This window comes from Polypterus senegalus, chromosome 16, assembly GCF_016835505.1.
Source record: "Polypterus senegalus isolate Bchr_013 chromosome 16, ASM1683550v1, whole genome shotgun sequence".
NCBI classification, from domain to species: Eukaryota; Metazoa; Chordata; class Cladistia; order Polypteriformes; family Polypteridae; genus Polypterus; species Polypterus senegalus.
This window is the reverse complement of record NC_053169.1, coordinates 27,024,435-27,047,410: the sequence shown is the minus strand read 5'-3', so window position 1 is coordinate 27,047,410 and position 22,976 is coordinate 27,024,435. Positions and strand designations below refer to the sequence as shown.

General features: G+C 34.8%; 1 protein-coding gene across 3 annotated transcripts in view; it reads right to left on the bottom strand.

Moving 5' to 3' along the window:
* Positions 1-22,976, bottom strand: part of mtr (5-methyltetrahydrofolate-homocysteine methyltransferase) — an 89,667-nt gene that overhangs the window by 7,651 nt on the left and 59,040 nt on the right. For all 3 annotated transcript variants that reach the window (XM_039737769.1, XM_039737771.1, XM_039737770.1), the window contains 12 exons: positions 18,868-18,957; positions 17,706-17,858; positions 14,158-14,265; positions 10,024-10,124; positions 9,471-9,538; positions 5,444-5,564; positions 5,113-5,194; positions 4,804-4,902; positions 4,214-4,289; positions 2,669-2,824; positions 2,325-2,518; positions 98-298 (listed from right to left, as the gene is read on the bottom strand). In XM_039737769.1, the coding sequence (XP_039593703.1) occupies positions 98-298; positions 2,325-2,518; positions 2,669-2,824; positions 4,214-4,289; positions 4,804-4,902; positions 5,113-5,194; positions 5,444-5,564; positions 9,471-9,538; positions 10,024-10,124; positions 14,158-14,265; positions 17,706-17,858; positions 18,868-18,957 (1,449 nt within the window). The remainder of the gene's footprint in view (positions 1-97; positions 299-2,324; positions 2,519-2,668; positions 2,825-4,213; positions 4,290-4,803; positions 4,903-5,112; positions 5,195-5,443; positions 5,565-9,470; positions 9,539-10,023; positions 10,125-14,157; positions 14,266-17,705; positions 17,859-18,867; positions 18,958-22,976) is intronic.

The window sequence follows — 22,976 nt, the reverse complement described above, 5'->3', positions numbered from 1 at the left end:
CGATAGCGTAATGTGCAGCGATAGACATTTTCATATTGTTATCCAATATATATCGTTATATCGAACAGCCCTATATCACATCTACCATCAACCTTACCTCTGCCAGTCTGTCTGCCAAAGCCTTAACCATAATGCTGTTGTAATCATCATTCTGTTTCTCAAACTGATTACTAAGTTCCTCAGCTCCAAAGCAAGCAACTGCAAATATGCCAATATAATCTGGAATCCCACTTGTCTTGGGTGCCACAAAATCAGAAATGCAGTAGTAAGGGTCTGTACAAGCCGAGTCCTTTTCTGCCTGTGTAGAAGATAACAATTATTATAACAGAGAACAAAAGAGCACATGTGCTGGTGCTAAACATAAAATACTACTCCTTCCCTCTTGCAGTTATGCATACAGCACCAGCAAAGCCATTCATACAAGATGAAGGAAAAAAAAAGGTTTATTTCACAAGATTAAAAAAGTTAAAACTCAATAATTTCATACTATATGAAGTGTTGATTGTCAAAATGTTGTTTCTAACTTTCTATTTATTTTATTGTGTAGCATTAACATTTACCTATTTCACCCTATATATCTTTCATTAGTATTGGAACAGGAAATTTTAATTTTTGATTTACCCATGAACACAAGCTTTATTGCTTTTGAATCATTCTGCTTTTTATGCTCTGCCCCCTTTTTCAAGTGACTCTTTTCTGCTATCAAGACCTCCTTTATCAAACTCTGTTAATGCAGTTCAGGGTGGCAGGGACCAAAGCCTATCCCACCAACACTGAGCACAAGACAGTCTATCCCAGAGCACACACAAATTAATTTAAAAAGCTCAATATTTGGTTGCAAATATTTTTCATAAAATAAATGAATTAAGGGTACCAGCCAATGACAAGGCTAAACTCCAGGTATGATCTTTTCTGATAGTTTTGTAGATCTTTGCCATAGTTATTTTAGATGCTGCTTGTTTTTGTGATTTTGGCTTCAGTTATTTCTTAATGAGGGGAAATGTGTGCTTCATGGGATTTATTTTGGGAAATTGACTTGGCTATTCTAAGAATTTCTGCTTCCCTTCTTCTGACTACTCTACACTCCTTTGAATCCCATACCTGCTCGGTCTTTTTCTGAGAGACAGGTCATGAACCATAACTTCCACCATGCTGACAGAGACCTGCAGATCCCTGGATGTAGCTTTTTATTTCTTTAATATATCTCTAAGCATTACTTGGTTTGATCTTTTGGTGAACTAAAATGGGATGACCATTTCTGATTCACAGTTGTCTTGAGTGTCCTTGTTAATTGTTTTCATCTCATGGAGGAATGACAGACTTCACATTTTTCGGTAAGGGCCTTAAAACCCTGTTTAGACAGAGGAGCAGTAAAAATAGTTTCTCTGAGATCACTGCAGATGTGTTTTGCTCTTGGCAAGGTAGCATCACAAACTTGACCGCTCAGACTTAACTGCGAAACGTTGTACAGTACTTTATTTTGAGAAAGTAACATGTCTGATCATCAACTAATCAAGTGTACCTGGGTAAGCAATATCTTGCTTTAAATACCTTCCTTACTGATATGAATACAATATTTTTGTACTAACTTACATAATCACTTATTTGTGTGTTTAGTAAATAAAAACAGCATACATCTGTGAAGTGTTTGTTAACAGAAATTAGTTTTGTCTTATTTTATGACTTGGTGAAAATCAGATATTTATTTCTTGATCTGTAACTGTATACAGAAATATACACGGCATATGCACATATTCTGAAGTAAATGGAGACTTTCTGTATTTTAGCCTTATATTCAATATTTACCTCTTCTTATTCCGGCTGCTCCCTTTAGGGGCTGTCACAGCGGATTATCTTGTTCCATAATTCAGTATTTACCACTAATGTCAAATATTCTTGCATATTGTCAAAGCAGCAATTCTGACTTCACTGCACCAAAGCATGTCTCTGTACATACAGTATGTGTGTTTAATTAAAAATACATTCCTTTAAAGACATTATCCTTTAAATCAACTATACATATTTGTTTCTATTATATCGAAATTTGTTCAACAAGACCATCATATAATATTCTCATTTTCTTATAGCAATAAAATAATTTATGGAAGTGGAAAGCAGTTTAGTAAATACTTCTGTGTTTTTTATATAAGTGCTTTATAAATAAACTTGACTACTTTTCTTTTAAATAAAGTGAATCCTGTCACAAACATGTGTCATAACTTACTATTTTTTCATTCTTCTTTGGAAAAAATATACTAATTTATTAGGACTCTTATGAAAACATGTCCTGCTCGATGTGTAATATGATACTGAATATTTCTAACCTGTTGTCGTAAGCCACAAAATTTAGTCACAGGATCTTTTTGATTTGATAGATCTTCTGAAAAAACATGAATATCATCCTGAACGCTTTGGGCTGGCCAGAATCCCACTAGGCCTTTAGCCTGCAGCTGTTTCTTTTCAATCAAAGTACTCATCAGCTTCTGTGCATCTGCAAAGACCTTCCTTGCTTCTTTACCTGAAACAAAATTCAGAGGTCCAACTACCAAGTACTATTTGCAAAATTAAGACATTAATTTAAACATTTTTACAATAAATTTGGTGTTCATTAAAAATTCAACATAATTAAACAGCTGAATTATGGAGATCTTGAGCCTTTTAAACTTACCCACAGTTTTGTCATCAAAGATTTTTGGATATCCACGATTGGGGTACTTGCCCCTCAGCTGCCATACATCAAAGAATGGCTTCCAATCAATGTACTCCACCAGTCTGTGCAAATCATAATCTTCAAACACTTCAGTACCAATGAATGTGGGCCTTACTGTGAATACACAATCCAAAGAAAAAGAAAAAAAAAAAATCACAACGCTAATCTAATGAGATGTATCTTTCTTCATCAATATGACAAAAAGAGTCAATCATTTCCTTAATACTATCAAAAGGTCATTCTTCACTGCACTCAAGACCACCTATGGATTAAACTCAGGCAGAAGGCTGCCACTTTATCCTTTAACTCATTTCTTAGTGAAACATTCTATGCCAAGGCTCTTCACAAGTTCACAAGCCTTCATTGACTTATTCCTGCTGCTGCGTCCTTCATTTAATTTAAAATGAGGCTAAGTGACATGAGGATGGTGCGATTTGTTTTCTTATTTATAATATTAATAATAGGGCATATATTTAAAAAATTTTTTTTTTGTAATCTCCTCTGCTTGCCACATACCAGGTCAGAAATGGTACTAGATCTTAAGAAAAACCTTTTCTAATGAGAGAAAGATAAGATAAGATCTTATTATGTGTGTGTATTCTACTAAGGGAATACCAGATCAGAACTAGAATAAACTAAGTACTAGGGAGCTCTACATTAAAGTTGCAAACATGCAAGGACAAAAAAAAAAAAGGGGGTTTGCCTAGTTCAAGAGTTACTGCAAATGCTGAGCTGGTAGAATTTTTAAGGAAATAGGTCATTCCTAAACAGGACTGGTCAAAGGACATGAGGCCTGAACATGATAGAGAAGTTAGCCTCTACACTACGATGTCCCACTGGTTCAACAGATGCATCAGGGAAGAACAAGATCAGCATAAATTCACCCTAATAAAGGAGCCCAGGATTCTCTCTTTCATTCCCTCCATCCAAAGACCATGACAGATGCCATATAAGCATATTGGATGTCTAGACTGCTAACAAGATGAGCTGCTATCCATCCAGGTTGTATTGGCATTATTTTGTTACAATGATTTTACCATGTTTCTTGTTTTAGATAAATGTAGCAACTTTAAGTTAAAGAATGTTAATATAAAATACATGAATAAAATGTTAACCTTCTATTCTGCCTGTTTTGATGCTCTATGTTGTCACCTGGTGTTAAAACCTTGAAAATCACCATAAGTGGAGATGCAGATGGCAGCTGCATCTTTGTGATATGCTGGTGAGTGTAAACATATGAGGACTACAGTAATAATAATACTTTACATGTGTGAAGTGCTTTTCTCACTACTCAAAGTGTTCTCCATGCAGGGAAGACTCGGGAAGTGACCCTATAAACTCCTTACTGCAAACAGCAGCACTACCACTTCACCAACTGCATACAAAGTGCAGACTGGGGACACTCTGTGCAGGTCTATGTGATAAAGAGTCTGAAAGTGAGGTCAAGAGTCACCCTAGAACCCTTCCATGATAAAACACAGGGTAATGTTCAATGTTAAGTACCTGGTTTCTCTTGAGAAAGCCAGTCTATATGACATCCTTTCTCTCTAGCTTGTTCCAATGACAAAAAAAGTCGTTCCTAAAGAACAGAATGAAAAATATTTGTCAAAATTAATTGAAAAATCTATACATGCAACACTTATAAAACTATATGCAGTGCTCTGAAATTTCAATACATGCTTTTGGTAAGATCTGATACAGACAGCATCACTTATGATAGTTAAAACCTAAAATGACCCCAGGAACGTTATTTAGCCAATTCTTGTTTCATGTGATGAAAATCAATGTAAGCAATCATATAAAATACTCAAATGAGGACCTACTTTATGTTTTCATGATGCATACCACCTCAGAGGATAACAATGTTTATAGCACTGCTGATGTAATTAGGAGTTTTTTCCTCTGTTCAGCAGAGAGATTAATAAATTCAAGTGCATCCATCCTATCTCTATTACTCAACACAAAGACTATTAAAGTACCTAAAGGGCCCCACAAGCCATAGTTATGCAAAACGTGACGTATTTGCAACTATTACTGAAATACTGGTGTTGGAGAGTTAAGAAAAATATTTGGTTAAAATTCAAGCAATATACCTTTAGTGTGTCATAGTGTTCTTGACGGATATCTTCATATTCTTCAGTTATTTCCTCAAAATATTCATCTTTGACATTTTCATCTAGAAGCTGGGAGCACTTTAATGTGAAAATGTTAAAACAGCTAATTTGGAATATGGGAAAAAAACACAAACATCACATTTCATTATATAAAAGTTAAAAATACTGCAAATCTTATGTGAGTATTAGTCATCATACTCTTATTTGGGTCCATTATGAAATGTTGCATTGCCTGCTGACTGATGGAGCAGGAGGAAAATGGAAATGAAGATCAAAAAGTAAACTCACCACCACTACACTTCGAGATGCATCAAGCACATGTATAACTGGAGCTGTGTATCTGGGTGCTATTTTCACTGCTGTGTGAGTTCTGAATGAAACAATTTTCAAGACAGTTCTCATAACAAAACAACAACTACAGACATACATTTTTGCATGTAATATTAAGTAAGAATAAAGTTAAAATCTGATGTCCTTTAGCATTAATATTACTGTAACATCAATATTTGAGATTTCTGTGCAAACCAAGCATGCAAGCTGAAAAATCATATGAAGCCATTTACAGTCCACTTTATTTTTTTATATATATATAAAAAAAAAAAAAAAACAGGCCACATACTTGGAGGTAGTTGCTCCTCCAATCAACAATGGAGTCTTCATTCCAAGTCTTTCCATTTCCTTTGCAACATGTACCATCTCATCCAAAGATGGAGTGATAAGCCCAGAGAGGCCAATAATGTCTGGCAGTAAAAAAGTAACAACAAAAGGCAAGTTTAAATGTTTTTCATTTCACCTTTATGAATAATAAATGTATTGCTCTAGCAGTCCTGTATTGTTCTTATGTGATGCATCAAGACGGTAATAAAAAGGTACATTCTAGAATAATACAGGTGCTTTGTAATTGAGGATGTAAATTTTGATCACATTCCATAATTGATAATAAACACACTTTCAGTAACATGATAATTAAAATGAGACACACTGCTTAATAACAGAAAACAATGCAGGATACATATTTTTTTAATTTTAATTTATACATTTATACATTATATAAGAGTTATTTATACATTATGCATGCAAGAATATGTTTTTAATATCAAATTGTGTCACAAATTGTATTTTTACATTATTCAAAAGTATTTTATGCATTTTTATTTAGGAAAAGGAGCATACTGATACTCTCGGAACTGTGCAGTTTGCTATCCATCATAATAGTGGGCAAGAATAACCGTTCTGAATATGCCAATAACCCTAGTATGATCAGGTAGCCTTCTGTTATTGTCAAATTACATGTTAACTCTGTTACTGACTGGAGCTTGTACTGTAGAATGACCTTTGCATTATGAAGAACATACACAAACACTTTTCTCACAAGTCTCTTTGTCTAGACAGAAGAAGTTAGCTTCTCAAACAATGCTTTAAGTTGTATATCTGTTTAGAAAACTTTGTATCTATGACTTCATCTGTCAGTCTTCAGCACTTATGTAGAGAATGTAGCAAAAAAAAAAAAGTGTCAGGAAATACTACTTGGGTATGCACAGTATACAGTGGTGTGAAAAACTGTTTGCCCCCTTCCTGATTTCTTATTCGTTTGCATGTTTGTCACACAAAATGTTTCTGATCATCAAACACATTTAACCATTAGTCAAATATAACACAAGTAAACACAAAATGCAGTTTTGAAATGATGGTTTTTATTATTTAGGGAGAAAAAAAAATCCAAACCTACATGGCCCTGTGTGAAAAAGTAATTGTCCCCTGAACCTAATAACTGGTTGGGCCACCCTTAGCAGCAATAACTGCAATCAAGCGTTTGCGATAACTTGCAATGAGTCTTTTACAGCGCTCTGGAGGAATTTTGGCCCACTCATCTTTGCAGAATTGTTGTAATTCAGCTTTATTTGAGGGTTTTCTAGCATGAACCGCCTTTTTAAGGTCATGCCATAGCATCTCAATTGGATTCAGATCAGGACTTTGACTAGGCCACTCCAAAGTCTTCATTTTGTTTTTCTTCAGCCATTCAGAGGTGGATTTGCTGGTGTGTTTTGGGTCATTGTCCTGTTGCAGCACCCAAGATCGCTTCAGCTTGAGTTGACGAACAGATGGCCGGACATTCTCCTTCAGGATTTTTGGTAGACAGTAGAATTCATGGTTCCATCTATCACAGCAAGCCTTCCAGGTCCTGAAGCAGCAAAACAACCCCAGACCATCACACTACCACCACCATATTTTACTGTTGGTATGATGTTCTTTTTCTGAAATGCTGTGTTCCTTTTACGCCAGATGTAACGGGACATTTGCCCTCCAAAAAGTTCAACTTTCGTCTCATCAGTCCACAAGGTATTTTCCCAAAAGTCTTGGCAATCATTGAGATGTTTCTTAGCAAAATTGAGACGAGCCCTAATGTTCTTTTGCTTAACAGTGGTTTGCGTCTTGGAAATCTGCCATGCAGGCCATTTTGCCCAGTCTCTTTCTTATGGTGGAGTCGTGAACACTGACCTTAATTGAGGCCAGTGAGGCCTGCAGTTCTTTAGGCGTTGTCCTGGGGTCTTTTGTGACCTCTCGGATGAGTCGTCTCTGCGCTCTTGGGGTAATTTTGGTCGGCCGGCCACTCCTGGGAAGGTTCACCACTGTTCCATGTTTTTGCCATTTGTGGATAATGGCTCTCACTGTGGTTCGCTGGAGTCCCAAAGCTTTAGAAATGGCTTTATAACCTTTACCAGACTGATAGATCTCAATTACTTCTGTTCTCATTTGTTCCTGAATTTCTTTGGATCTTGGCATGATGTCTAGCTTTTGAGGTGCTTTTGGTCTACTTCTCTGTGTCAGGCAGCTCCTATTTAAGTGATTTCTTGATTGAAACAGGTGTGGCAGTAATCAGGCCTGGGGGTGGCTACGGAAATTGAACTCAGGTGTGATACACCACAGTTAGGTTATTTTTTAACAAGGGGGCAATTACTTTTTCACACAGGGCCATGTAGGTTTGGATTTTTTCTCCCTAAATAATAAAAACCATCATTTAAAAACTGCATTTTGTGTTTACTTGTGTTATATTTGACTAATGGTTAAATGTGTTTGATGATCAGAAACATTTTGTGTGACAAACATGCAAAAGAATAAGAAATCAGGAAGGGGGCAAATAGTTTTTCACACCACTGTATGTACAGAGTGGTCCAGATCTAATTATACAGATCCAGATCATCTGGATGACTTTGATTTATGCGGGGACGATTCCAGTTCGGCGTGAAGACGATTCTTCATGTCGTCTGTTCGCACACTTCTCAATGGTCCAGGATTTTTGGGTCATTTTCTATGTAATAAACTTTGTAAGTTATAGCGTAATGAAAATTGCATGATTAGATCTGGACCACCCTATAGTATGCAGTCCCTTAACTGGTAAGCAGATACTTTATAGTATAGACACACCTTGGGTTATTTTATATGTGATTTACAAAACCTGGATGTATGCAAAGATCAGAAGTAAAAATTACAAAAGGTACACTGCAGTTATTCTGTAAGCTGCACAGCAATTTAGTGAGGTGGTCATGTGGTTTGCTCCTTTCCCCTTACTCTCACCTTCTCTCACCTTCAGGTTGTGCTTTGTACTTGGTACCAGTGAGGTAGTAAAATGATTTTCACTCATTGTGTTGCTCCTTGCAACATATCCTTTCTTTTCTTCACATAACAAGTACGCCCTTTACCACCCATAACTAAAACACTGATTACAGTGACCTATAGTCTTCTTTTTCATCTCTTCCTACCTCTATGTGGAGTTGATGTGCCTAATCAACCCTGTCCATACAGCTTGGTCTTGTACATCCATTCCAGTCAGACCATTTTCATCATACAGTATCTTTTTTACTTTTACCATCCACCTCTGCTTTGGCCTTTCCTGCTTTCTCTTCCCCAATACCTCTACAACCATTACTCATTTGCCCACATACAGTATTCATTGTCTCTCCTCATTACATGTCCAAACCACTTCAACCTGCTTTCTTGCACTTTCTAAGATATCTGTGTTGTTATATGTCTGATTTATTTTACTTGGTATTTTGTCCTTTGCAACACCACACATCAGTGATACTAGGGATAATACAATTACAACATATGTACATTAAATATTTTTGTTTATACATTTTTTCAGTCTTTTATATTCTGTATTATGTTGTTAATTATACATCTTAATTTTTTTTTCCAATACCACCTTATCCTGTATATGTTTACTGGCAAACAGATGAACACTACAGTACTGCACACATGCATGTGAAGCCTGTGTGATGTGATTAAAGGTTGGAGAGGTGGTTGGGGAGAAAAGGGGGCTTATGGGGAGGACAGTTTTGACTGATAAATTTTCAGTTTATGAAGGGTTATCGTAACAGAAACATTAGATAACCTGCGAAGAGTCAGAGTGTATATTCCAGTGGCCTTTAGCTTTATATCTGTACCAGTGTAAATGCTAAGAAAAAAAATCTTCAGTTTGATAAAAAGTGGAATTACAGTATACTAGAGCAGGACTAGTTGATGAGCACCCCCTACCACAGGGCCATTAATCAAAAATAAGATACTGTATATCTTGGTATTCAAGTCATTATATGTTAAGAAAAAAAGCAGTAAATTATTTCAGCATAATAAGAGCTGTCAGTCACCTGCTCTACATTCAAGTGCCGTTTTTAATATCTTGTCACAAGGTGTCATCACTCCTAGATCAATCACCCTGAAAAGAGAAAACTATGTCACATACTTTTAAATAATATGCCAGTGAACTAACATTATATTTGCATTTAAAACAGAAATGTTTTAAAAATATATTAAAGAAAAGCAGTTGATAGAACATTTCTATCATATTAATGATGTACCTCTTTTTTAATAGCTCTCTTAGGTGCATTGCAATTACTACTACTATTGTTACATTTCAAGTACTACACATTACTATAGATGGCACTTTCATTTATGCAAGATATAAGCATGTAAAATAGAAATGAAAAATACTGCTAAAATCCTTAAAATATTTCTACATTTTTTTCAGAAAGATAATACCATAATTTGTCATAAAGTGCTGGTCATGTTTTGTAAGTCTTTGTTTATACTGAATATGTAAACTAACATCTTATTTTTACAATAAGTACAATATATTGAACTAATGTTCTCTAGATAATGAAAAATGTCAAAAATGCAAAATAATATGTGGTAGAAAGTTACCTGAAATTGTTACAGCCGAGTACTACAGCCACAATATTTTTGCCAATATCATGTACATCCCCTTTGACTGTAGCAAGGACGATTGTACCTTGATAGGGATCCTGTAGAGTTTGAAAAATGCAACGAAAAAAGTAAACATCATCATGGTGTAACTGTCTGGTTTGCTTAGGGATTTGGTTAGCTGTTTTTAAAGCTTTATAATTTAAAGTATTTGTTTATTTATTTAATCAGTAAGTCAAATTCAAAAACAGTAGATACATGTATAATGGATTCTAACTACAGTGAAAATCGTTTAACACGAAACTGAAGGGACTGAAATATTTTTTCATGTTAAAAGAATTTCATGTTAAAGGATATTACAAAAAAAAACATACAGTATATTCAACAAAATTAAGTTTATTAGAGTACATTTTATTTACACAGATATGTATATATGCATGTATTTAATAAAAATCAATGAAACAAAAACATTCACAAGAACTTAATGAAATTTAATACAAAATTTTCAAGTAAAGCCGTCTCTAAATCCTCGTGCTTGGCCGTTCTCATCCGTTTTCGCTCTGGCTCAAACTTACTCTGTTCAAACATTTCCGTAATTTGCTCTCTTTTTTTAATTATTGTTGATAATGCAGAGTTAGCAATATCAAAATCTTTACAGATTTCTGTTTTTGTCTTCTGTTTTTGATCACCAGCCTTAAGAAGCTCCATCTTCATTTTAAGCGAAATAGCAGTTTGCTTTCCCCCTGAGCTCTTTGCCATTGTGCTCGTAAAAAAATTCTTCTAAAATAGAAATAAAAACGAGAACCAAACTCACTGATTTTTACTCATACTGCGATGTATTTGTCACCGAATTCCAAAGCCAACTGATGAGAGATGTGATGTTTTTGTGTGCCGTTTGTAGGGATGGAGGGTGAAAGTAGCGTAGATAAACAAAATTGGCTCGTGTCACAGGCTATTCCGAGGGTATTTCAAAGCCAAGTTAGCCTCCTTTCTACGAAACATGTGAAACCACCTCTCTTTCATTTCACACCCCTCTTAAATCTCGCCTGCACGGCTGGTGTTTTCCATATTTTGTTCATTCCCAGAAGGGAAATCTTTTCGTGTTTAGCGATTTTCGTTTTGTGTTAAGAGAAAAAAATGCATGAAAATACATAGTAGTTTGTCGGGACCGTTAAATTATTTCGTGTTAACCAATATTTCGTCTTAAATATTTTCGCGTTAAACGTATTTCACTGTATGTGTATTAGAAGAGTACATAGCATGCATGTTTTTAAAAGCATTTTACACAAACATGTAGTGAGAAACCATGCCTAAATAGATTGGGTTTGTATGAAATATTTTTCACAGACACCAGATTCTAAAACAAGTGTTGCACAAATTGCATCAATTGATGTAGTATTGGTAGTTTCTGACTGTGGAGGGTTTAATTTGGCTAACCATAGTTCAAATTTCTTAAATATAAAACTTTTGAAAGTAGTACCAAATGGGACTAACACTACACTATGTTGAAATCTGCCAGTACGCATGCAGCCCTGGTCACGTGCGTGACTGTTCCTATGAAGTTAGTAGATGAATTGAGAGAGCATGGGAGGTCATGAGGTCACTGAAAAGGGGAGTGTGCTGCTCCCAATATCTTTGCAAAACGACAAAAGTCCATGTCTTTAAAGTCCTGGTGCTTCCTGTCTTGCTATATGGTTGCGAGACACAGACGCTATCCAGTGACCTGAGACGAAGACTGGACTCCTTTGGTACTGTCTCTTCGGAGCATCCTTGGGTACTGATGGTTTGACTTTGTGTCAAATGAGTGGTTGCTTATGGAGTCCCAAATGAGGCACATTACCTGCTTTGAGAGAGAGCGTCAGTTACGGCACTACAGCCATGTGATGCGATCCTCTGAGGGTGATCCAGCCAGCAGGATCCTCAATGCTGAAGACCCAAGTGGCTGGACCAGGCCAAGGGGTTACCCACGTAACACCTGGCTGCAGCAGATAGAGGGTAATTTCCAGAGGGCAAGACTGGACCGCGTGTCTGCCTTAGGGGTTGCCAACCAGGATCCCAAGCTGTTTTGTCATGTGGTGGGTGCGGTATCGCACTGTACCAGTGCATGCTCCCCAACCTGATCTGACCTGTGTCATGCAGTACAGGTTTTGGTAAGAAACAGGTAATGCATAATTTAAATGGTAATCCATAATTAGAATTACACCTCAATAATTAAGAATGGCTATTTAACTACAAGAAGAACAAAAAAAAAATGTAGAAATATAATAACTGTATATTATAACAGCGAAGAAAGCTGTAGCGCAATTAATGTTTAAATTAATGACTAAAAATAACTAAAACTTATAAATGCATGTATATGTACATATAAGCAGTGTTTAACTGCCAATATCAATTAATTAAATCAATTTGTGAGAATATTTTTTGTTAGACAAATGGTGAAAATTACTTTTTAATTTTTTTTTATCTGTTTCAGATAAGTACATTATAGAAGACAATAGACAACGTGACATCTTGTAACCGTGAGATGCATTTTTTCTTTAACACCATATGTATTATGGATAAATATTTTCTCTATATATTTTATTGACAAAAAGTACATATTTTAAAAGAATTTCATTAATTTTATGGACACTGAACAATAATACATTTACAGAATTTCAATTTGTTAATAAAAAAATGAAGAGGTAACACTTGTGGTCTACAGTTTAAATATAAACAAGCCACAGTTAACAATTTAAATATAGAACATAAGGCTTCTTCACTTATATGTGTCTGGTTCTGCAGGAGTTTAGTGTAAAAGTTTTTTGAAGACATAAAGAAAAAAAGTGGAATTGGCCAATCCAGCAATATGAGATCAATGACTGGTATTAATACTAAAAAAAATCTGATCAGAGCATCCCAAATTTCTAATTTAAATGGAACAAATCACCTAAACGTTGAGAGAATAATTTTAAGAACCACTTGTTTCCATAACATATTTTCACACATTGTATGTCAACACATAGGCAAAGACATTGTTTTACAAAACAAAAACACTGCTGATGACAAATTAGCAGTAACTAACCATGTGTTCATACAAACAGCGAAATGTTCAAGTTAAATTTTATTCCTACACACCCGATCAAGTATATTATTATTGAACTAGACTTAGTAGCATTTGGTAACATTATTATTTGGGCATTGTCAATATGAGATTCTGTGGCATGCCATCAAATTTCACAGTAGAAGTTGTTCTTGCCAATCACTTGGCAGAAGGGGATAAAGAGTCACAAATTAAATAACAGCTTTATATGAAACAAAAATTAATGAGCGGCAGGAATGAGTAGGGGCAATTTCTTATGCCTCAAAAAGACAAAATTAAAATAGCTGTTCTTATCAGTGACCCTGCAAGAGACTCAGATGCACAGCAAACAGGCAGTATAAGAAAGCAAAGCCTTGCAGTAAATTTCAGAAAAGCAAAATAATAACCTTTGTTTCTTCTGACCAGTCACCAGCAAAATCTGTCAGGACAGCTAAATGTACTAAGCGTATTTATATAACGCACACATACAGTGTATAAAAATGCTTTTGTGTGCTTCTTACTTTCAGTATGGGAGTAATGACTACCAGTACAGTTATTGACTGCCTATGATTATCAAAGTCATACCAGAATAGAAATCTGATAATATCCCTGGAAAACTATTGGAATTGTGTTTTTGCTTTGAACCTCCATGTGCATACTACAGACAGTAGGTACGTGTGTATGTACTGAATCTGCACCATTTTATTTGGGATGTTCAGGTCTTCTAATCTTCTAGCTGCTTTCTGTTGCTAAAATAGTGTAGCATAGAAGAATCTAACACAGACTGATATGCATTTATGTAAAACACATGAAAAAATTACATATATATATTTATCATATAACATTAACATTTTTTACCAAAACAAGTTTATAAAAGGATATCCATAAAATGAAAAATGATTCTGTTATATTCCCTATTGCTCTCCCCATGCTAAAACACAAAGTAATCTCATGCAACTGTGTTACATTTAAAAAGAATTTCTAGTAATGCTAAAATATGTAGATCATTACAATTAAGTGACAAATAAATTTGAACTTGCAATCATCTATTAATAAATAATGCCTCAACTTACAATTTCTTCCACATAATTTAAATCAGTAATCATTGCCTCTCTCTCCTTTTCCATGAAGGGTATTAGGTAACCAACTGCTTTCTTCATGACACGGGCAGATTTTATTACCTGTCAAAAAGTATAAGCAAACATTAGCAGATTTTGTCAGTTTCAAAAATGCACAACATTTCAAAATATTACCTATAAATTACATGTTTCATTTAATTAGTATGAGAGTTAAAATACAGGTTTGTAAAACTTTGTGTTTATCCATGCAGACTGCAGGCTGTGGGCCTCTGAGAGAAGTGATGGTGTAAATCAGACCACCACTGCCAAGTGTCCTGTTAGGACTGTGACATGAGCCTACATAATGGAGTGGTGTTTTTTTTATCATGTAGTTACAGGTCTTCTGTGGACTTTGCTTGGGCCCTGGCTACAGCCGTCGTATCATTTTGAAAAGCAGTATGATAGTTCAATAATAAAATAGACTAAGAAAAATGTAATTGTTACACATTGAAAGTAACATAACAAGAAAGCATGATCAACAGCAAAATACTTGTCTGGCATAATACTAAACCTTTATATGCTGTTTAATTGAAGTAATGCATCTATTTAAGTACCATTCCACTTAATTATAGGTTTATGTTCTATTTTATAATATTACATATTAGTTATTGTACAAAACAAATAAAAAACTACTTGAATATTTAGCCAAAATGACAAAACTCCTGTATTAAACTGTTTGTTCATAAATGCAAGGAAATTTAGGAAAAAATACATGAATTAGAAAGCAACAGTATTATTTTGCATTTAAGATAATTAAATTGCTGTGCTTAAAAATATGCAAAAGAATATGGTATCTGCAGCTATAGAAGAATATGATGGTAATGAGAGTGAAGGAGGGGGAAAGGTGTGGTACTATGTGCTAGAAATAATATTAATGTGTAAATGATCAACAAGTAAGTAAGGAATATGCCTGAATCACTGACATGTATGTTACTAAGGAAGATGGCCAAAGATTTTGTACCAAAAATATGTAAAAAAAAAAAAAATGGATGTACAGTACAGTATATTTCAAAATTATAAAGATTTATTTTCTTGGAAATCCAAAAAAACTATATCATCTTATCTAAAAAAAAATAAATACAATTTATTGACGGCTCCAACTATGTGGGAAATCATTAAAACACTGGCATTCAATTAAAATGAAAAACTACCACCACACTGCTTAGACCAGCCTATCCTAAATGTAGTTGTAGGACAACAAGGATACTTTTTAAGGAAGCTACAGTAAGACCAATTGTGACACTGAAAGAGTTACAAACTTCTTAAATCAACAATTTCTAAGCTATTTCACAAAAAGGCCTGGCTGGATATAAGAGGAACTTTTCATCCTGAATTCTATATGGTATGTGGGACCCAAATAAAAACATAACACCAGCCAGTGAGTACCACCACACCACCAAGTATGCTGGAGGAAACATGTTTTGGGGATGTCCTTCAGCATGAGGTACTGTCAGTCTTGTCTGGCATGATATTTATACAAATGAGGTAGAGAAAAACACCGGGTAGAGGTCTGTGCGTCTAATGCCAGAAAACCTAACCTGAAAAGTTTGCATCTAGACCAAAAAACACGGGACAGTAGCTTAAGAAAAAGAAACCAAACATTCTTGCGTGACCTAAGTACAGTTCTTACCTTAAATTCAAACTGTGAGGTAATACCTAAAAACCATCTCTTTTCCCCAACAAACTTAACTCAGTCAGATCCATTTTTTCAAAGCAAGGCAAGAATTGGTATATCATGATGTGTTAAGGTCACTGAGGCTTATCCAAAATGATTATTCACTGTTATAAAATAACTGCCAGGGGGATATCAGTAAAGTACCCAGGGCAATAAATACTTACAAAATAACATTTCACCCATTTAGTTTTTTCATGGATTGCTTACTGTTTTCTTTCTTTTTTTAAGGATTCTGTGAAGAAGAATGTAAAACTAAAATAAAATGTCCTAACCTAATGTACTAAAGTGTCAGACTGTGACTATTAAATATCAGAATAGGGCAGAATACTTGAACACACTGTATTCAGTAAAGAAAATACTAAAATCACGTGTAATTTCAAATTTCAGAACAATGACTATGAAACTCTTGTTGAAATGACAGAGGAAAAAAATGAAATGATTTGCTGAGTACATATGACCACTTTTTGATACAGTTTTTCTCAAGTACAAAACTGGTCAACAGACTGAAAGAAAAATGACTGAAAATCATTTACTTTGATAGAGTGCTGTATAATTTGATCAAGGAGTCCTGTGATAAAGTCTTCCAAGCGTTCTGTAGGATCACAACTCTTCTTTTAAATATGGCTGCTTTGTGTTCTTTTTATTGTACAGAGTGATCCCACAGAGCTAGGTAGCAAATACTGTTAGTGTTCTATTTACAGATATCCTCACCAAGTAGGTATTTATTGTATTTGCAGTCAAACTGGGGTTATTTTCATGCTGAAAGATGAAGCTTTTCTTATTTAAGCAGCTTTCGCAAAGGTGCAGCACAATGAATCAAAATCTGCTTATATTTCAGAAATATCCACAATGAGATGTGGCTAATCACGCATTTGAAATAACTGCATTCAAATTGTATTACAAGCATGTGTCTGTCTTTTTCAAATGTGCTGCTTCTTAAAAGAAAAAATGTATCCATTTACATCTGTAAGATTCAGCATGATATCTATTATTGCCATAAGACTTAGTGTATTTGTGCAGCTTTTAAAGCTCCATTTACTTTTTTCTTATTTTTTTCATACGTTTCACATTAAAATAACCTCAGGAACAGACTGCTGCTGGTGGTGCATTCATACCACAATCTATAACAAAAAATAAATTTAGTCAATTTAAGAATATTATGCCAAAATATATAAACAAGAGTCAAAAAGCTCTTACTTATATTTGGATTTTGGAAGTAGTACTTGAGACTACACTCAATCTGTCTAAAGAAAGAATATTATATTAGTCTGCAAGCTATATTATGGAATGAACACCAATTGAATCAGGAAAAGATTCTTGCAGGGGGAAAGTGTGCAGGGTATGTAAGCAGTCTGCTTAATCATCTGATTAATTAAAAGCAGTTAACCCTGAAATCACATGATAACATCTTTATGCAATCACAAGACTCATTATGGTCAGCTTTGTGGTTTCCTGATGTTTAACTGTGTACGTAGACTATTCTTCTGTCTCCCTTTACGGTAAACCTTGTGATGGGTCTACATACAACTGCATTATACCTACACTAATGTCACAACAAATTATTATTTAGTTTAAAGGAATTATAAAGTAAAAAAGCTCTGTGTAGGAATCAAACTTACATGACAACTTTTCCTAACCTTTTTCAAGAAATCTAACTCTGTCCAAAAGTCAAATTGTAAGTTGAAGTATCTGATCTACTGCAATATTTCAAAAGGGGTATCCATCACTTAAAAAGAACAAAGTTCATATTTTTTCTGCAAAGCATCATTATGTCTAATTATCAACTTTCATTTGTTTAATCTTGAATGTTTACAATGTTGAAAAATACCTGTGGCAGAAACATTTTGCCAGCTCCAAAAAGGTCTCCAACAACTTTCATGCCATTCATCAGGGGTCCTTCAATAATATGAAGTGGTCTTGAATATTTTTCTTGATTAGATCGTGCCTCCTCTGTATCCTCCACCACATACTTTTCAATGCCCTGGAAATAAAAGTGCAAGTTGATAAGTAGGATGACGGTGCTCAAGTGACAGAATTAGGATGAAAGAATAACCTATTTTTTCTGCTTTAGAAACGTGTGCTATTTTTCAATGGGTCTTTGTAATACTGAAAGCTGTAAGCACTGTGCTCTAAAACACTCCACATTTGACTCAAGGCAGCCTTCTGTGTTAAATCACATATAAAAAAGCTAATTTAAAATGCACTAATACAGGAATTATACCTATATAAAGCCTTTAACAAGAAAGTCACATTGTATATTACATTATTCATACTGACAGATGTAGGAACAAGATAAGAATTGTTCTTTTTCTTAGTTGGCAACAGAAGTGCCAAAACATCAAGGCAAAGAAACTACATTGTTTGCCGTTTGCATTTATTTTTGTATATTATATTTCTGCTACAATCCCTGTTGTTGTAAATAAATGTGACAGCCTTATTTTGATATAAATGTCTTCAGCATAAATGGAGTAAAAGCATAAAGTGCTCTCTGTGAAATGATTACAGATGTTGTCCTGAGGAATACCAAATCAAACTACTTTAGTGCTAGTAGCTTGCAGCTCCAGTATCTTTAGTTTAAATCCTAGCTGAAGCACTGGCTTTGCATGGTTTTCAACCCATATCACAAAGTTGTCAGGCTCTAAATCATCTCTGTATGTGTGACTAAAGATGAGTGTATAAATGTCTCCTGTGATTGACTACAGCATTGTCTAGGACTTGATTCTGCCTTCTACCAAATTTTGGCAAGACAGTCTCACCCCAGATGACTCATATACTGGATTAATCATGCTGGAAAATTAAAAAATAGCTGAACAGAACCTTCCCAAAATATTTAATAATATCTCAGCCAGTTTTCTTATTCTTTAAACATTGGTGTCACTACCTCTAATACAAAAAAGATTTTCAAACTATTTAAAATATCCATACTTTTTGTGAAGTTATTCACGGTTAAACAGCCATATAAAACATATTTGTTATGAGGTTAATCCTACCTTAATCAGAGCATATTCTAGTCGTTCTTCTACCGTACCATTTCTCCATTCGTCTGTTTGAATCACCCTCTTACCACCTTTTGCATTGTTCTGAAAAATATTACTTAAGATCAAAAATAGATAGACACTGCAACTGTCCAAATTCTTCTAATAAAACTTGCCATGCCACCAAAATATATGTTAGACTTCATTAAATAGCACATAGAATACAAATTCCATGGGTTTAAAAGACTATATAATAATTAAGTGACAATTTCCCATTACAAAACTGTTTCAGTTCACAGATATTTCTGGGATTCCCTACGCAGCTCTTCTGAGGTCATGTCACAGCATACACAGTATATGCATAAAGTAGTATGTGTGGTTCATTGTGATTTTAAGTAAATTACCAAATGTTTTGTTATTAACTTTTTTTTCAATTAAATATTTTCTCCTTCATATATCTGCATATACTGTAGCCATTTAATATATTTCACAGGGTGCAAATGTTATGTCTTTTCCAAAACACAATTTTTGCTTAATTCAACATCCACACCAGTTATTGTAAAACAATATGGTGTTTGCCAAGATTTAAAGTTGTGATTAATGAACAATTTTAACTGTAGTTCTAACTGTAATTATGCATTATTTTTAATCCAATAAATAAAACCAAACCTTTGTAGTTCCTCCATCCTCACTTGCATTTACATAATCATTTTCAATTTCCTTAAAGGGCCTTAACCACCCAAGTCCCAATGCAGCTCTTCATCCACTCATTTGTCACCTTTTGTTCAAACCTTTTCCACCAGTTATTCCCTTTCCTCACAGTAATCCAATTCTCAAAAAGTCCCAGGATGGAAACAAGAATATTTTGGTAGAACTGGGAGAAAGGCAGGAGACGGTAGAAAACAGAGTGTGTTGCCTTTAAAATGGTAAATAATCTATTGTTTTGTGATTCTAACTTTCTCATTAAGTTGGATTAAGCAGGTTTAAGAATGTTAAATTATTTTATATTTGGATGGCTGTGAGGTTAGGAAATTCTGTGTTTATATACTGCCTAAGTCACTTTAATTAAAATACCAGTAGGCTAAACAGAGAACAATGCTTTCAGAGAAAATTTTTTAAATAAAAAAAAAAATACTTCTTTTTTTATTTGATATGAAAGGAAATGCATGACATTGGTAAAAATTTGGTCATCTCTATATTTCATACCAACAACTGGCTTTTGTAAAACTGCCATAAACTAATATCTGCTTGTGCTCTCTCTCATGCTTCCCTCCTGTGTTTATGGTTTATTTACTGCCAGTCCAGGCCGAGCAGACTCTATATCACAAGCAAGTTTAATGAGAAGAGAAAGTGGGGGAGTGTAAAATTCAAATTATTTTAATTTTACAACTAGTAACTGAGTATTCTTATCGGAAGGAGTATTCTGACAATATTACATCATAAAAAAACATTCAATTTTTTAAAGTGTTCACCATAATGAGCACCATGTATGTATAGACACTCTTTGTAACTATGACTGATGTTTAGGCTCTTCACAGTGATTCTAGCTGATGTATTTTTTGAATATCAATCAGTAATATATTGTATCTGTATTCACAAAACTCTACATCAATCTGATCATTTTAATCTCAGCTCTTCCTAAGTGCATCTTTGAGCTTCATCTTTATTGGCTGCCTCTCATTCTCACATTTACATCCCTTAGGCAGTCTGCATTATACTTTACTTGAAGGTCAAAAAGATCTTTTTAAGTCAGAAAATAGGATACCTACCAACCAATAATCAGTATACAAATACTCAGAAGGTATATCCTTTCATACTATATTATACTACAACACTGCAAGAAAAGGTGCAGATGTCTTGGGAGCAAATCTCTTCATCACTTCAGTGAATGCATAGATGGAAGATCAACTAGAAAAACTATAAGATCAAGTGGGCATCTCATATTGAAAAAGGTGATAATAGATTTCCAATTACTGATTTACCGCGTTCATTAGTGTACCTGAGAAAGAATTTACAGGTGGTACTAAAGTTAAAACTCTAGCCAGCAGCATAATGTCATATCCAGGAAAAGCTAGGAGAATTCCACAGTCAATGTAAAACTGCAGACCATGAGAGTCTGCCAATCTTGTATAGGTGCTTTGTAAATATGGCATGGATTTTCACTGTGTATTCTGTCATATCCTGCAAAAGGTGTTGCAAATGATTGGGGTTCTGGGGCTACTGATAAACTCCACTTGGTACCTGTAGCTGTGAAATGAGAGATGTAACTGTCTATTTGGCTCAGATGTACAGCCTTTCAAAGTAGGATATATCCTCAGGAGTACAATCTGCACTTACCCTTTTCATTTTGATGGTATATTAAACCCCAATATATGTTTGGACAGTACTGAGTCTGAGAACCTGAGGATTGCTTCTCTGACATACATAGCTTGTAATTTCCTCATTTAGTGTCTCTGGCTGGTGCTGAAGTGTTTCACAGGTAGTGTGGCTGAAATGAGAATCATTATGCCTAAACCAGAGGTCATAGACATATCCTTCAAAAGTATATTTGCTCGATGTAGGGCAAGGGAGTGTGAGGAGAAATTACTCAAAACTCAGCAATATCTTATTCAGAAATTCTAGTAGAAGTCATCATGACTTTACCCAAATGATCAAAGAATCAGCAGTAAAACTGCAATAGCTGAAATGGGTAGTGGCAAAAGAGAAGTCCTGTCAGTCAGTACCATCTGATAGTACTGTAGTTTTTGTTCTTATCTATAAAATACTGTGTGATAGTGCAACCTGTCAATGGTGCTAGATAAGGTAAAGCTTTGTTGTTTGCTGTACTTCAATATCATCTCCACTTTTATATTAATAAAATTAACATTAAATTTATGCAAAAAAAGATTTTGGTTGATTACTGCTATGCTACATTTGAGGAAAAAATATAATTTGAATGAAAATTAGGCCCTAGAAAATAAATAAAATGAAAAATGTGTCTTTTGTGGAAAGGTTGTTCTGTTTAACACCTAATTTTAAAGCAACCTTCAATCTACATTTAAAGTAGTTTTAATTAAATTATTAACAAGCTCACTGAAACATAATGTAGACTCTTTAATTTTCTATATTGCAATTTATTGAAGAAGGCTAAGCATAATATTCAATTGAATGTCAAGTTTTGAATATGTATTGTACTTTAAATTTAGTCAGCATTCAACATTGTATGTTGATTTGCAGTGTAAATTATTCTGTATACTGCTTAAATGCTTGACCACAAACACACACACATATACAGGTTTAATAATTGCATAAATGAAATAAATTAATAAAAGCAAAAAACAGACTAAGGAGAAGAAATAACCATCCAATTCAGATATTACTCTAAAAATCCGTCCTTTAACAAGAATTCAAGGACATATTTGGAACCTGGAGAAGGGTGCAAGTGTCAGAGAGGGCGACAGGCAGGATGCTGGGCTATGGAAGGATTCATTCCCGGCCAGGAGGCCAAAATGGAAGGAGCAGGCGATCAGGCACACTGGGAAGCAGATCATTCCTTCACACAACAGATGGCAGTGTTCCTTTGAGCTAAACCTGGTCAGGACACTCGCAGTGTGGCATGGGAGTTGAACTCTGGAAATGCAGCCCTGTCAGGGTCTTTGGAGACCACTGGGGAAGGACTGCCCAGGTTTCTACACAACCCGGAAATGCTCTGGACGAGAGATCAGAAGTGGTTCTCAAGTCTGGTTTAAATTGGCTTGAATTGAATTGACTTGAACTGAGTCAGAGTCGGGAGGGAGTAGGCAACATTTAGAGGATGGAAGAAGGAAGATTTATTGGTTTATTGCTTAACTGTGTGAATTCATTGTGCTTGTGCAACTGGTCTGTGAAGAGGTGATTTTGAAAAAGTGCCTTGTGCAAATAAAATCTTTTATTTTATTTCTATAAACATGTTCAGTATTACTGTGTCTGAGGGTTGGCTCTCTCTGGTGCCCCCTTGTGGTCACAAGGGTTAATTATGTTCAAATGTTTTTGGCTGATACGCAAAGTAATCATGAGATCTACCTGAGAGTAAAAGTTTGGAATATTTACATGTATGAGAAATGCCAAGATATGCTGGACTGAAATGTATATCCTCATCAAAATCT